The sequence below is a fragment of the Narcine bancroftii genome, chromosome 12 (assembly GCF_036971445.1).
Source record: "Narcine bancroftii isolate sNarBan1 chromosome 12, sNarBan1.hap1, whole genome shotgun sequence".
Lineage (NCBI taxonomy): Eukaryota > Metazoa > Chordata > Chondrichthyes > Torpediniformes > Narcinidae > Narcine > Narcine bancroftii.
This window is the reverse complement of record NC_091480.1, coordinates 17,436,172-17,449,826: the sequence shown is the minus strand read 5'-3', so window position 1 is coordinate 17,449,826 and position 13,655 is coordinate 17,436,172. Positions and strand designations below refer to the sequence as shown.

At 37.3% G+C, this 13,655-nt stretch overlaps 1 protein-coding gene and 1 long non-coding RNA gene across 11 annotated transcripts in view; one reads left to right on the top strand and one right to left on the bottom strand.

Annotated features, from left to right (window-relative positions):
* mrtfba (myocardin related transcription factor Ba) overlaps window positions 1–13,655 on the top strand; it is a 131,880-nt gene that overhangs the window by 45,325 nt on the left and 72,900 nt on the right. For 8 of the 10 annotated variants that reach the window (XM_069906236.1, XM_069906231.1, XM_069906229.1 and 5 more), the window contains 2 exons: window positions 32–130; window positions 2,984–3,187. The exons of 1 other annotated variant lie outside the window; for it this stretch is intronic. In XM_069906236.1, coding sequence (XP_069762337.1) covers window positions 2,998–3,187 — 190 coding nt within the window. In that variant the 5' untranslated portion in view covers window positions 32–130; window positions 2,984–2,997. Of the gene's footprint in view, window positions 1–31; window positions 131–2,983; window positions 3,188–13,655 lie in introns of those variants that run through there. One more of the 10 variants, XM_069906230.1, reaches the window with a different exon arrangement.
* LOC138747207 (uncharacterized) overlaps window positions 1–13,655 on the bottom strand; it is a 35,900-nt gene that overhangs the window by 6,187 nt on the left and 16,058 nt on the right. The gene's annotated exons all lie outside the window — the stretch shown is intronic.

The window sequence follows — 13,655 nt, the reverse complement described above, 5'->3', positions numbered from 1 at the left end:
CTTTGAATATTCTAATCTTTCCAAAACCCAGATACAGCTGCCTAATTGGATATCAACATCCGAGAAGAAAAGATTCTGTGAATAGTAGTGATCCTGTCTTCTGAAAAGACGAAAGCACATATTTCTTGAGGTACGGTTGCTTTAAAATTAAAACTTCCTGCTCCCTAAAACATGCGCTCCACTCATTCCCCTGACCACCTCCATCTGCATCCATTTAACTGTGCTGTGGATTTGAATCATAAAACCATGAACATTAAAAATCTCAGTTTAAATCTCTGTTTACACAACTAGGCAATGTTGCTAATAAATTAGCAAAAGAGAAAAGTTGTTTATTACAAAATGTGTTTGTGCAGAACTAGTATCAAAAAGGAGCATGAGAAAGAATATGGGGTGATATCAGGATATAAAATCAATACTGATAGAAGTAAGATGATGCCAATGAACACAGCTGATTATACACAATGTAAAAAGGAATCTCCTTTTAAATGATAGGTACAGGCCATATGTTACTTGGGTATCAGAATAGATAATTTAACTTGAGCAAATGATTTAAATTATTATCAACCATTAATGAAAAAACAAGAGGATTTAGAGAAGTAGAAAGATTTACCTCTAACTCTAATAGAGAGGGTAAACTGCATTAAAATGAACATATTTCCACGATTACATCACTTATTTCAAACATTACCTATTCCCTTATCAGGGGAATTTTTTCAAAACCTGAATAAATTAATAAGAAAATCCTTATGAAAAGGTAAGAAACCAAGAATAGCTTTGGATAAGCTAACATGGACATATAAACAAGGGGGAATGCAGTTCCCAAATTTTACAAATTACTATAGGGCAGCCCAATTAAGATTTTTGTCAAATTTCTATCAGGTAAGCAAAAAACCATCTTGGCTTAGGATAGAACTATATAAACTAGAGGAAAATGTTTCTGAACACTTGCTCGATAAGTGGAATGAGAAACTAGTGCAACATAACAATTTACCAATATTACATCATATATTAAAAATATGGAGTAAGATACATCTAGAACAAAAGATGATAATCTACTAAATGCCAAAAACAAAATCAATTCATCCCTTTTACAAAAGAATAATATGTTTTTTAAGGAATTACAAGAATAAAAGACTGCTTTCGGGGCCATATCTTATTGATATTTGAACAGCTGAAAAATAAATATGGAATATCACATGGCTCAATATTTTCATATTATCATTTAAAAACATATTTAAAATAGAAGCTAGGAACTATGTGTTTTACAGAGGATTCATAACAATGCCATTTCATGGTCTCCCATAAAAAGTGGGATAATGGTATCCCCTCTTCCACTGGAATCACAGTTAATTGACTGCGCAGTGTCCTGAGATAGGAAGCCACTAGGCCATCCTTAACGGGACACCTAATTGCTTTTCCACTGAACAAACTCATCCCTGGGGATTGGAGTGTTCCACCTTCAACTGGAAACGGGTGACTTTCTTCTGTCCCTTTTCCACTGGTTTTATCAGCTCGCCGGCTTCAGTAAAAGCTGGGGACGTGGGTAGGGGTAGAGATGGTTAATCCCTGGCATGAAATGATGTCATTTGATGCCAGCGTTCAGTCAGTGTTCCTTTTCCACTGATCCCTGTCCCAGTTAATTTCTGGGACAGGATGCCAGTGGAAAAGGGATACTGTAACAAAGATATGGATGCTAAAGAGGAGGAGGAAGAGAGAATGAACGGTGTGGAAAATAGAGCTGAAGGGTGCAAAACTTTATGGGGATGAGATCCCAGAGCAAGGAGTGGAGTGTACCCTGGATTTTGGATCAGCCTAACTGTGTGGGTGGGGAGGAGGTGTTTGCCTTCAGATTTCAGCATCTGCAATCTCCTGTTTCAATTTGAAATTCAGTGTGAGCATTTATTGAATGTTGTTATTGAATTAAATGCATAATAGAGAGCACTCTTACTGATAGCATTTTTATTGTATTAAAATGGACCATTGACATTCTATGGAATAGACTTGTAAGCATTATTTTATATGCATGATTCTCTAATTCATTGTTTCTTCACATTCTTTTTTAAAATATTTCGAGTTTACCCTAATCATCTACATTTTCTACTAATATAACAAAGGAATATCATAACAAATACATATATAATGAATATAAGTGCCCTTTACAACAAATTTCATCCATGATTGTTAATTTGACATTATTTGTTAAATAATGTAACCCTTGAGTTACATTATACCAACACTCGTCATACCTTAATATAATATCTAAATAATTGTTGTGATCTTGGACAGTCATAATTAAACCATATACAATCAACTTGCCTAAAAAAAATCTAAGACTAATCTAGCCCCTCCCTCTAATCGAGGTTACTTAATAGGACAAAAAAAACCCAAAAATGGATCAAGTAGCATCCTTCAGAGGACAGATGGAGCATCCAAATTACCTAAAACTGCCAATTGTAATAGTATTCTATGAATGGGCCCCATACCTTTCAATTTTTTTATTTTTAATATTTTGTCTAATTTTCTCTAAACTTAGATATGTCATCACATCATGTAACTACTATGCCTGAGTTGGTGAGAGTTCATCTTTGTCAACATTCATTGTTATTTCATATAAAATGTTTTTGTATCATTAGTAAAGAAGACCGCAGAGCCCACCTCACTGACAAAAGACAAAGGAGGAAAAACCCAACACCCAACCCCAACCAAGCAATTTTCCCCTGCAACCGTGTCTGCCTGTCCCGCGTCGGACTTGTCAGCCACAAACGAGCCTGCAGCTGACGTGGACATTTACCCCCTCCATAAATCTTCGTCCGCGAAGCCAAGCCAAAGAAAGGCCTCTCTATTTGATATGTAGTTGTTCCAATTCACAATACATAAGAGCACTTGACTTCGAAACATTCTTTTAAACCTGAAACTCCATTCAACTTCTGTAAGTGGCTATCAACCCCTGAAAGATACTGTACTGATTCTTCTTCCTCCTCAGCACTGTGAATCAATATGAATCAAAAGACTACTCCTACCATCTTACTGAGTGTGATGGATAATATACAAATATCCGAATTGGAGGATTCGATGATACGGAGCCTAATAACCCCAAGCCCTCGAAGTGAAATAGTTGCTTATGAATTGCAAGAGCTTACTCTGCAGACAAATCCACGCACACCTCCCCTGAATGAGCGAAAGAACGGTGAGTACTGGTACAGTGGCAACTAATTGCTGTCACCTCCATTGGGTAGGGAGAATATGAATTTTTAAAGAATTTATTCCAAATGCATAAAACGGAATGAGTTTTTAAAAAAATGTAATAGAGTATTTCTTTTTAAATAGTGTCAGTATTTGGAATGACCTATTGTATATCGGATACTATTTATTATCATGGAGTAAAACAAATGTAATATTGCATGAAATTGCCTTGAGTCTAGAATTCCATTAGCATTGCCTGGTGCCCCTTAGCCAGAGAAAGAATAATATATTAGTTACACTAGCAGATAGAAACATAAATTATGTTCTTGGCTATGTTTTCTTAATCATGGAATTGAAATGTCTGCCAAATTACTTTTATATTTCCTTCTCGTATCCCAGTGGGTAATCCTCAACATCTGCAAATATCCTGATGGGCAAGAGAAAAGGAAAAAAAAACAAATTATTTAATTTCATTGCTTGTGTGATTTGCTACTAAACTCTGCTTAGTTCCACAGTTTGTATGCAGACATGGACATATTTGACTGCTCCTGTCCAAACTTTCAATTTTGTTTTGGCATGTTTAATTCAGTGAAGTTTAAGTTGACAGAGTTTAAATGTAATCTTCGGTTGTGTTCACTTTGACTAAAATTTTTAAGTTGTAAAATACAGAGACCAGTCCTTGAGCCCACTACCTCCATCCCAACCTTTTTGCCCATCTACACTAATCCAATTTGCCTACATAAATTCTGTATCCTTTTTTTCACTTGGCCTGTTCAAGTGCTTGTTTAAATTCCATTTAATGTAATGATTGTATCTGACTCCACATCCCTCTCTGGCAATGAATTCCTGATGTCAACTACTCTCTCTGCAAAGAAAATCTTTCCTCTTGAATCTCCTTTAAAACTCATTTTCACCTTCAACCTAGGCCCTTTGTTTTTAATACCCTTACAGTGGTGGGGGAAAAAAAAAGATTCTGATTATTATGTATACCTCTTCAAATTTTACATACCCTTATCATGTCTTTTTTTAGATCCTTTACTACAGGAAAAAGAAATGAACTTATCCAATCTTTTACCATAACTGAAGCCCCTCCAGTCCAGGCAACAACCTGATGAATCTTTCTGTACATTTTCCAACACAATCACATGCTTCCTGTAGTGTGGTGCCCAGAGCCACACGCAATACTCAGTGTGGTCTAATCAGCTACTTGCAATGTTACAACATCTCTTTTTTTGGCTTGGCTTCGCGGGCGAAGATTTATGGAGGGGGTAAAAAGTCCACGTCAGCTGCAGGCTCGTTTGTGGCTGACAAGTCCGATGCGGGACAGGCAGACACGATTGCAGCGGTTGCAGGGGAAAATTGGTTGGTTGGGGTTGGGTGTTGGGTTTTTCTTCCTTTGCCTTTTGTCAGTGAGGTGGGCTCTGCGGTCTTCTTCAAAGGAGGTTGCTGCCCGCCAAACTGTGAGGCGCCAAGATGCACGGTTTGAGTCGTTATCAGCCCACTGGCGGTGGTCAATGTGGCAGGCACCAAGAGATTTCTTTAGGCAGTCCTTGTACCTTTTCTTTGGTGCACCTCTGTCACGGTGGCCAGTGGAGAGCTCGCCATATAACACGATCTTGGGAAGGCGATGGTCCTCCATTCTGGAGACGTGACCCATCCAGCGCAGCTGGATCTTCAGCAGCGTGGACTCGATGGTGTCGACCTCTGCCATCTCGAGTACTTCGACGTTAGGGATGTAAGCGCTCCAATGGATGTTGAGGATGGAGCGGAGACAACGCTGGTGGAAGCGTTCTAGGAGCCGTAGGTGGTGCCGGTAGAGGACCCATGATTCAGAGCCGAACAGGAGTGTGGGATGACAACGGCTCTGTATACGCTTATCTTTGTGAGGTTTTTCAGTTGGTTGTTTTTCTAGACTCTTTTGTGTAGTCTTCCAAAGGCGCTATTTGTCTTGGCGAGTCTGTTGTCTATCTCATTGTCGATCCTTGCATCTGATGAAATGGTGCAGCCGAGATAGGTAAACTGGTTGACCGTTTTGAGTTTTGTGTGCCCGATGGAGATGTGGGGGGGCTGGTAGTCATGGTGGGGAGCTGGCTGATGGAGGACCTCAGTTTTCTTCAGGCTGACTTCCAGGCCAAACATTTTGGCAGTTTCCGCAAAGCAGGACGTCAAGCGCTGAAGAGCTGGCTCTGAATTTATATCCAAGTCTGTCCTCTGAATCCCACTGACTCTTGAGAACCCTATGGTACAACCCTAGCAATGTGATTGCCCTATCTTATTCTTAAATTCTAAATTATATTGCTTAATTGGATGATCCCTCCAGGATATCCTCGAAGTACTGTTCCCCTAATCAGTAATGCTTTTGTGTTATCCTCTGTCACATTTAAAATTTCTGTACCCCAGAGCATCCTGTCCATCCCTCAACCACACATGTGATTGTAATGACATCATAATTTCAAGTGCTGATCCATGCTCTAAGCTAATCTGACCTATCTTTGAGGCTTCTTGGATTAAATTAAATGTAATTAAACCTTGCCTTCCTCTGTCTACTCTGCCCGCTAGAATTGCTCAATTTATCCTCTACTTTTTTTCTCTTCCCCAAACCTCTGGAAATCATAACTTGATCACTTCTGCTACATCAGTAATTCAATTGTGAAGTCTGGGGAATGTGCAAAACAAGATGCAAAGATAGCATGACTTAATTAAAGTAGCAGTATAAACTTGCAATTTTTTGAACACAAGATTAAAAACCCGACAGTCCTTGCTGTTTGGTTAGTTGCACTACAGTTATAGAATTCAAAACTAATTTTGTAGTGATATGAAAAACCTTAATTTAGACTGACAAAATGTTTAAAGGGTCCATATCTGACGGTCCCCAAAACACCAGCAGGGGAATCAGTGTACGGCTCAGCCAGGGTATAAAGGTTTCCTGATGCATCCATATCTAGGTGCAACTGTTTTGTACAGAATTCTTGAATTTAGGAGAATATGCCCTGCCACTTGATATTTATTTAAAAGTTGACCCAAATATATAGTTCTTACAAATCACCAAACAACAATTTAAACCAGAATTTTAGCAGGCAGCCCGAGAAAATAATTAGCAGTTTAAATGATCCCTTTGAAATGGCCCTTCCTCTTGGTGAACATTGGAAATGTGGTTGTTATTGGACCAGTAGCCAGAGTTTTGGACCGTTGATCCAGCAACACGAGTTCAAGTCCCATCATGCGAACGAGAGGATTTAAATTGGGAATATAAATTCAAGTATTTGAGTAAATCTGGAATTGGATATAATGCCGGGAAACCACCAGATTGTCATGTAAGTGCATCTGATTTACTAATCTGAATTCAACCTGATCGCTGTGAAACATGAAAGTCTGCAGATGCTGCGGTTGAAGTAAAAACACAGAAGTGCTGGAGTCACTCAGCAGGTCTTTCAGCGTCCTTGGGCCTCCTGTGAACACTGCGAGATGTGCTGAGTTTCAACCTGATTTCTCCCTTTTAGGGAGTCCCTTGGGACGAAGGATGAATTGCTTCCACTTGGGTCTGAATGCACAGCAGCTGATAAGGCTAATATGAGATCTCTTGACTGCAACCAGTGATGCTGGATGAGATGGGAAAGTGTGGGCTGTTTCTGAGGACATGTGCTCCTGTTTATGCTGTAACTCTGTGTGCTCCTGACATCTGAGTTCAAGGTTCTCAATGCCATCCTGAATGGACATAGTTCAGGGTTTCCTACAATTTGTGTTGATGTTACATTTTTCAAAGTTTTGATATCATCCTTCAATTGTTTCCTCTGTCTGCCTAATCTGTTTTCACGTCAGAATTTTGAAACTAGTATCTGTTTCTGGAGGCTAGTGTCATGCATGCAAACAATGTATATACCAGTTGAAGTGGGCTGAATGCAAGGAACTTTATGCTGAGAATGGCCTGGATCAGGACACTGATGTTGGTTTGCTTTCCTTCTGAGTAAATTTGGAGGATTTTGTGCAGGCAGCATTGATATCTTCCAGTGCTTTAGAGTCAAGCATTCAGCAAGCAAGGATCACTGCTGCCTGTTTGAACATGAATCTGGAAAGGCATAGATGCTTCTCCCAGTTTGTCCTTCAGAGCTAACTGGGAATCTGGAGCATCATTACCTGAGCATTAAGGTTAACTCTTTGGACTCCCATGTCCCGGTTTTCAGGGACTACCAACAAGCGCATATATTTCAGTGTCCGTGTTTTCCGGGACTGGTTTTATACTGGTGTTTGTACTGTAGTTTACCCATGGACCCAATCTGCAGTATGTATTATGAAAGGTTAAAAATGGCTGGAGTCCAAAGGGTAAATAAAATGTTACAGACTGGAGGAAAGGTACATACACAATTATTCTGTAAGCAGCTGCTTGAGCCCATAGTGGAGTGTCCCAAGGAAGTACTCGGGCCCATGACCTCAACTGTCTTTTATTTCCTATGGATGCTGCGTGAGATGAGTGTCTCCTGCACTTTTGTGTTCTTTATATTTGAACACCTTTACTGTACCAAGTTCTTGACTAATGATATATTGGTTTATTTGGAGCTTGGACAACAATGAGCAAACATACATTGAAATCATAACATTATCTTTAATAATTATATTCATTCTTGAATAAGCAAATGCTTGCTTGACAAAAAGGGCAAGTTCACACTTCTAGCCACCTACAAGAGTGATTAAATAGGGATCTGTTTTAATTCATACAATAGTTTCAGGAAAGAAAGGCCACACCAACTGTTATGGTCAAAACCTCTTGAATTACCTTGGATATTTGCAACTAGCTACCTGAAGCAGAACTCCAAAGTCCAAAAAAGATAACTTTCTTTCATGATGTCTGGGGCCAATCAAATGCTGAACACACATGTAACTGAGTCTTAAATGAAACTGATAACTGCATTTTACTAAAAATTCCTTAAAGCAACCACGGTTGGTTGAACTATAAAAGGTCTATTTTATACACGCAAAGCTGCCGGAGCTCAGGCTTCACTCAAAATTTATGTCTACCCTATTACCCTAAGTTTAAACAATTCCAACACCACAAAAAGATCCATCTATTCGATTGACACTTTTAAAAATCGTTTGCACTAACTGTAACTGTGAATATTTATTATTTATTATCTCTCGCTGTATTGGGGGAATTTATTGGGGAGCTTTGTCTTACAAAAGTGCTGTTTATAGCTGCAGCAAATAAGAATTTTGGGGTATAGGTACTGAGACCTTGTGTGTCTGGCAATAAACTCGTTATCCTTAATTTATTCCATTTAAATCTTTCTCTTTGCCAGAATATTTATGGCACACGATTTTCACTCTGGTCAAGTTCTAGCTTATGGTTAAATTGACCTCCTGAAGTGGATGCTTTGTCTTTTGCCCTTTCGTGTAGTACATTTTGCCTTTGGAGCTTTAAGAAATTAAGGCTACGCTATAAATTGAATCAAATAAATAGCAACGACTATAACATTAGAATTGGATTATTTGGGGAAACTTCAGCTCTACTCATTGGATTGCCACAGCCAAAAATAGATTATGCCATATATTTCCTTGGGAAAGCAATCAAACATTAGGCAATACCATTAGAATAAGAAACCTGAAAAAAAAGTTATTGCCTTTATGACTCATTAGAGGTCCTTTTACATTTGAATTCTCAACATTGACCTTTCTCCTTTTGAGAGTGTCTCAAGGGGATTCAGTGACTCTATTTCCAGTTTTTGCTTTTACTACAAATAAACAGACTGGCAGTGTCCAAAACAATCTATTCTAATGTACAAAAAAGCCTTATCAATCATGTCAAATACCCAGCGAATGAAAAACAACCAGGAGTCTGTTCTTTTTGTCTTGTCACTTATGTTTGCACAAAATGGAGTCACAGATGGCCACACGGATGTAACTTTCAAATTGAACCTTTGCTAAGAGAACACAATTTCACAACTACAGCATAGCTCATGGGATTCAGAATGATTTAATTTCTTTGCAACAGAAATGGGTTAAATGGAATGCCTGGGTGAATTTTTCAATAACATTTTGCCAACACGTTATGTCATATCCCAAACTGTGGGAAAAAAAAATTTTCAGTAAAGTTGAAGGATTTCTTGTTTTCAGAGGAATTCCAATTTAATTTTTTAGAATTTGATTTGCATGTTGCTTTTCCCACAGATTAAGTGATACCTGTAGAGCATAAACTAAAAACTGGCAAAATCTTAGAATTACAATGACTATTCAGATTTGTTTCTATACTTTAAAAAAATGAATGATCCAATGATTAACTGTTGCATTGTTTGAATAAAAGATTCCAAAATTGGAATTTAAAAAGCTACATTTAATAATAGTGACCGTTTGAAAAGTGCTCCGAACAAGTCTATTTCTGAAGGAGCATATTGGAACAAAATAGAAACCAAATTACTGATAATCACAGGTAGAGTGCTAGTTGAAAATGAAAGGACATTTCTTATTGATTACCCCTTATTATAATAAATGACCTATTCATCATTTGACTACAATGTGGTAGTGATTCAGAAAGGAGGGGAACTGCATATCATCTTACCATAATTTCTCTGTAGAGATCAATTCCATCTTGCTGCAGAGCAGTGAAAAATTAGCTACTATTTAGATTTCACAACACAAAATTGCGCACCTCACCCCCGCAAAAATGGTATTGGCAGCAGCGTCAGCATTCTTGAAGTAGGAATGTGATCATTATATTTTCATAACTCAACAATGACCTAAACCAATATATAGAGTCACTTTTGGCAGAAAATGCCTAAACCTCAGAGAATTGGTTGCTAAACTATCACAATCACAAGGAACAAACAGTCTGCTGGAGGAACTCAGTTGGTCGAGCAGCATCAATGGGAGAAAAAGAATTGTTGATGTTCTGGATTGGAACCCTTCAGCAACAATCATGACTGCAGCTACACGACCTCTTCCAGACAGGTTCAAAGCCTTCTATGCTCGCTTTGAAGGGGAAAACAATGGTGCACCCCACACCCCCAGCGACTGTGCTCCCAGTTTCTGAAGTTGAGTTGAATAAAACCTTCAGCAAGATGAACCGCGAGAAACATCCAACCCAGGCGGTGCACCTAGCACATCCTTAAACCTTGTCTGAACCAACTGGCAAGAGTTTTTGCCAACATTTTCAACCTCTTGCTACAATGGTTAGAGGTCTCCTGTTTCTGAAGTGCATTCATTATACTGGCGTCCAAGAAGTGCAAGGTGACCTGCCTCAATGACTGTCAGTTGATGGCTCTGCATCTACAATGTTGAGGCTCTTTGAAAGATTGGTTATGGAGCAGTGTTGTGTGAGGGAAAAACAAGTTCAACGGGTCCAAAAAGCAGCAAGTCTGAACACAGGCTGATTATAAGTGATCTTTATTCACATGCGTGGGGGAAATAATAGACACACACGCACTCAAGCAAGGATCGCACAATACAGTTGCATCAGATGCAACATCTACCCAAGAGAAAGAAGACCACCCAAATGCTTTAAGGACTATGTGCCCTGATTATTATTAAATATTTTCCCTTTTATAATTATCATTACTCATTAGATGTATTCTAATTCTAACTTTTAGTCCTGGGCCCAAAGTAATCTTATTAGTTAGAAGGGACCCAGTCAACATTTACTGCAAGTGGGGGGAGGGGGGGGGAGAAGAGTGTTGGGTGTAAGCCAGCCTTCTGCTGGACATCATGATGCCCATATATTTTTTTTTTAAAAAACCCTGTGTCTCAGTAGCCATATTAGTATAATAGAAGTAAAGCATCACGTCTCTGAGTCTTAATTGTGAGAGCGCATACACAACGGACAATATCTTTGGAATAGAAATCTCTGGGCTGGATACAAAAAGTAAAAGGTCATCTGCATATAAGGATAGCCTAGGTTCAACTGTCCCTCTAAATAACCCCTTAAAATCTTCATTTGTATGTAAAGCAGCAGTCAGCAGTTCCACCACTAAATCAAAAAGCAGGGGGCTTAGAGGACAACCCTGTCTAGTAGCACAATGTAATTTTAAAAACTTTGATTGTTGGGAATTGGTGCGAATTGAACCTATTGGGCACGCATGTGAAAGTTTTATCCATTGAATAAAAACTGGGCCAAAATTAAATCTTGCTAAGGTTGCAAACAAATATTCCCAATCTACCCTAATAAATGCCTTTTCAGCATCTAAAGATAGAATGAGTGGAAGGAGAGTATATAATAGTCAACAGTCCGTGAATATTATAATAAGAATATCTATTTTTACTCCAGTTTGATTTTTATTTATTATTCCATGGAAAATATTTTCAAATCTGTGAGCCAAGATCTTCATGGCGACATTCAGTAAGGAGATGGGTCTACAGGATGCACAATCCTCTGGATCCTTTTCATTTTTTTTAGATCACTTAGCCTCACTAAATGAAGGAGGTAACTTTCCTTTTTGAAATGACTCATTCAATAGCAAATTTAATTGGGAACAAGCTCTTTAAAAAAATAATTTATAAAACAACTGGAAAGCCAACAGGACCTGGAGATTTACCTGATTGTAAAGAAGATATTGCCTTTTGCAATTCCTAGTGATACTGGAGCCTCCAAAATTTGCTGGTTTTCATGAGAAAGAGAAGGTAAATTCAAATAATCTAAAAATCATTCATCAAATTTGTTCTTTATTAAACTCAGAAGTATCATTTATATTAAAGTGATCAGCAGTTATTGTACTATCGGGGAGATGCATCCTATTTAGGGTTTTTTTTAGCTGAAATTCCTTTCAATTGAGTGGCTAGTAATTTACCAAATTTCTAGCCATGATAATATAATTGACTTTTAGTTCTCCTTATCTGTTATTCAATTGAATGGGTAGGTAATAAATCAAATTATTTTTAAGTTCAATTCTTCTATTTTATAACTCTGGGTCTTTGTGCAAATTCTCAGTCAATCACTTTGATCTGATTAATCAAATCCATTATTTCTTTCATAGTGTCTGTGTGTTTGTGATATCTATCTTTATTTTTTTTAATTCATATTTTTATATATATTTATTATAAAATGTGTATATATGTGTGTGTATGTATATATGTAAAATTATTTGACCACACAAGTTGCTTTCATTGTATGTCATAGTATTGAATTAGAAATTTCCAGAGTTAAATTAACAGTGGGGAAAAAAATTACATTTATTTTTCTAGAAAAATCAAAATATCTTTATCTTTTTGTACAGTAGTGTTAAATCACCATTGTGTTTTAGTCACTGGAATATTGGGAAATTCCAACTTTAAAATTACTGGGGCATGATCTGAATTAACTATACCTTAATATTCACAAGTTTTGGTCATATTAATAAATTGATTATCTATTAAAAATAATCTATCCTAGTATAAGAGCAATAAAGACTTGAGGGGGGGGGAATAATCTCTACTAGTGGGGTTCAAAAATCTACCTGTATCTGAGACTCCCATATTAGATAAGAAGAATTGAATTACCATTGCTGATTTGGTAGGATTAACAGATCTATTTGAATAATAGTCTAATATTGTACCTAAACAATTGAAATTCCCACATAGGATTAATGAATATTGAGATATATCCAATAATAGGCCAAAAAAAATTCAAAAAAGTCAGTTCATCCACATTTGGACCATATATATTAGCTAATACAACCAACGTGTAATTTCCTAGTAAGGATAATGTTGTACTGCATTTTGTCTATACTATTATGTGATACAAATGGAACATTTGGATAAATTAATATGGAGACACCCCTAATCTTAGCTTCTGTAGAGGAGTGATAACGTTGTCCTACCCATTTAAACATTGGCCTGTCTTTATCTGAAAAAAATAATGTCTGCTTTTACGTGTTTGATATGAGCAAATACCCTTCTTTGTTTTTTAGCTCCATTTAATCCTTTACCATTCCACAATATGATTTTGATAGGTGCCATTATTTAAAGGGCTTTTGTTAGAAAGTAGAATTAAATGGATGCTTGTAGCATACTCCATCATTACTCCAGAGGTTGCCATCCCACTTCCATACTGCAAAATAGAACACAAAAAAGCATGAAATATAAATAGTAGCCTTATATCTAAATAACCCAAATAAAATCTAACCCTCCCAATACCTGAAGGTCACAAAACAAAATTTGTGATCACCTCAAAACAAACACTTACAACCCCTATTCCCTCCACTGTTTATTTTTATCCCAGGGAAGAAATAAAACAACTTTTGGTTTTAATTAGGAGCAGAAACAAAGTTTCCACAAGACTGATAACATTCTACTAGTGTCTGGAACTTTACAAGTGTTCTACAACATCAAATTGTGCACGTCCACTTCCTTAACAGCAGTTAATCAACTAAATATCCCATTTAACAATTACTGCTAAAATATAATTCTTCTAAAGGTAAATATTTAAGCAGTCTGCCACTAAGAAAGGTCTTCATTTTTAAACAGTCATCACATTTAACCCTTACCATTAGATTTAAATTAACACATTAATAAAC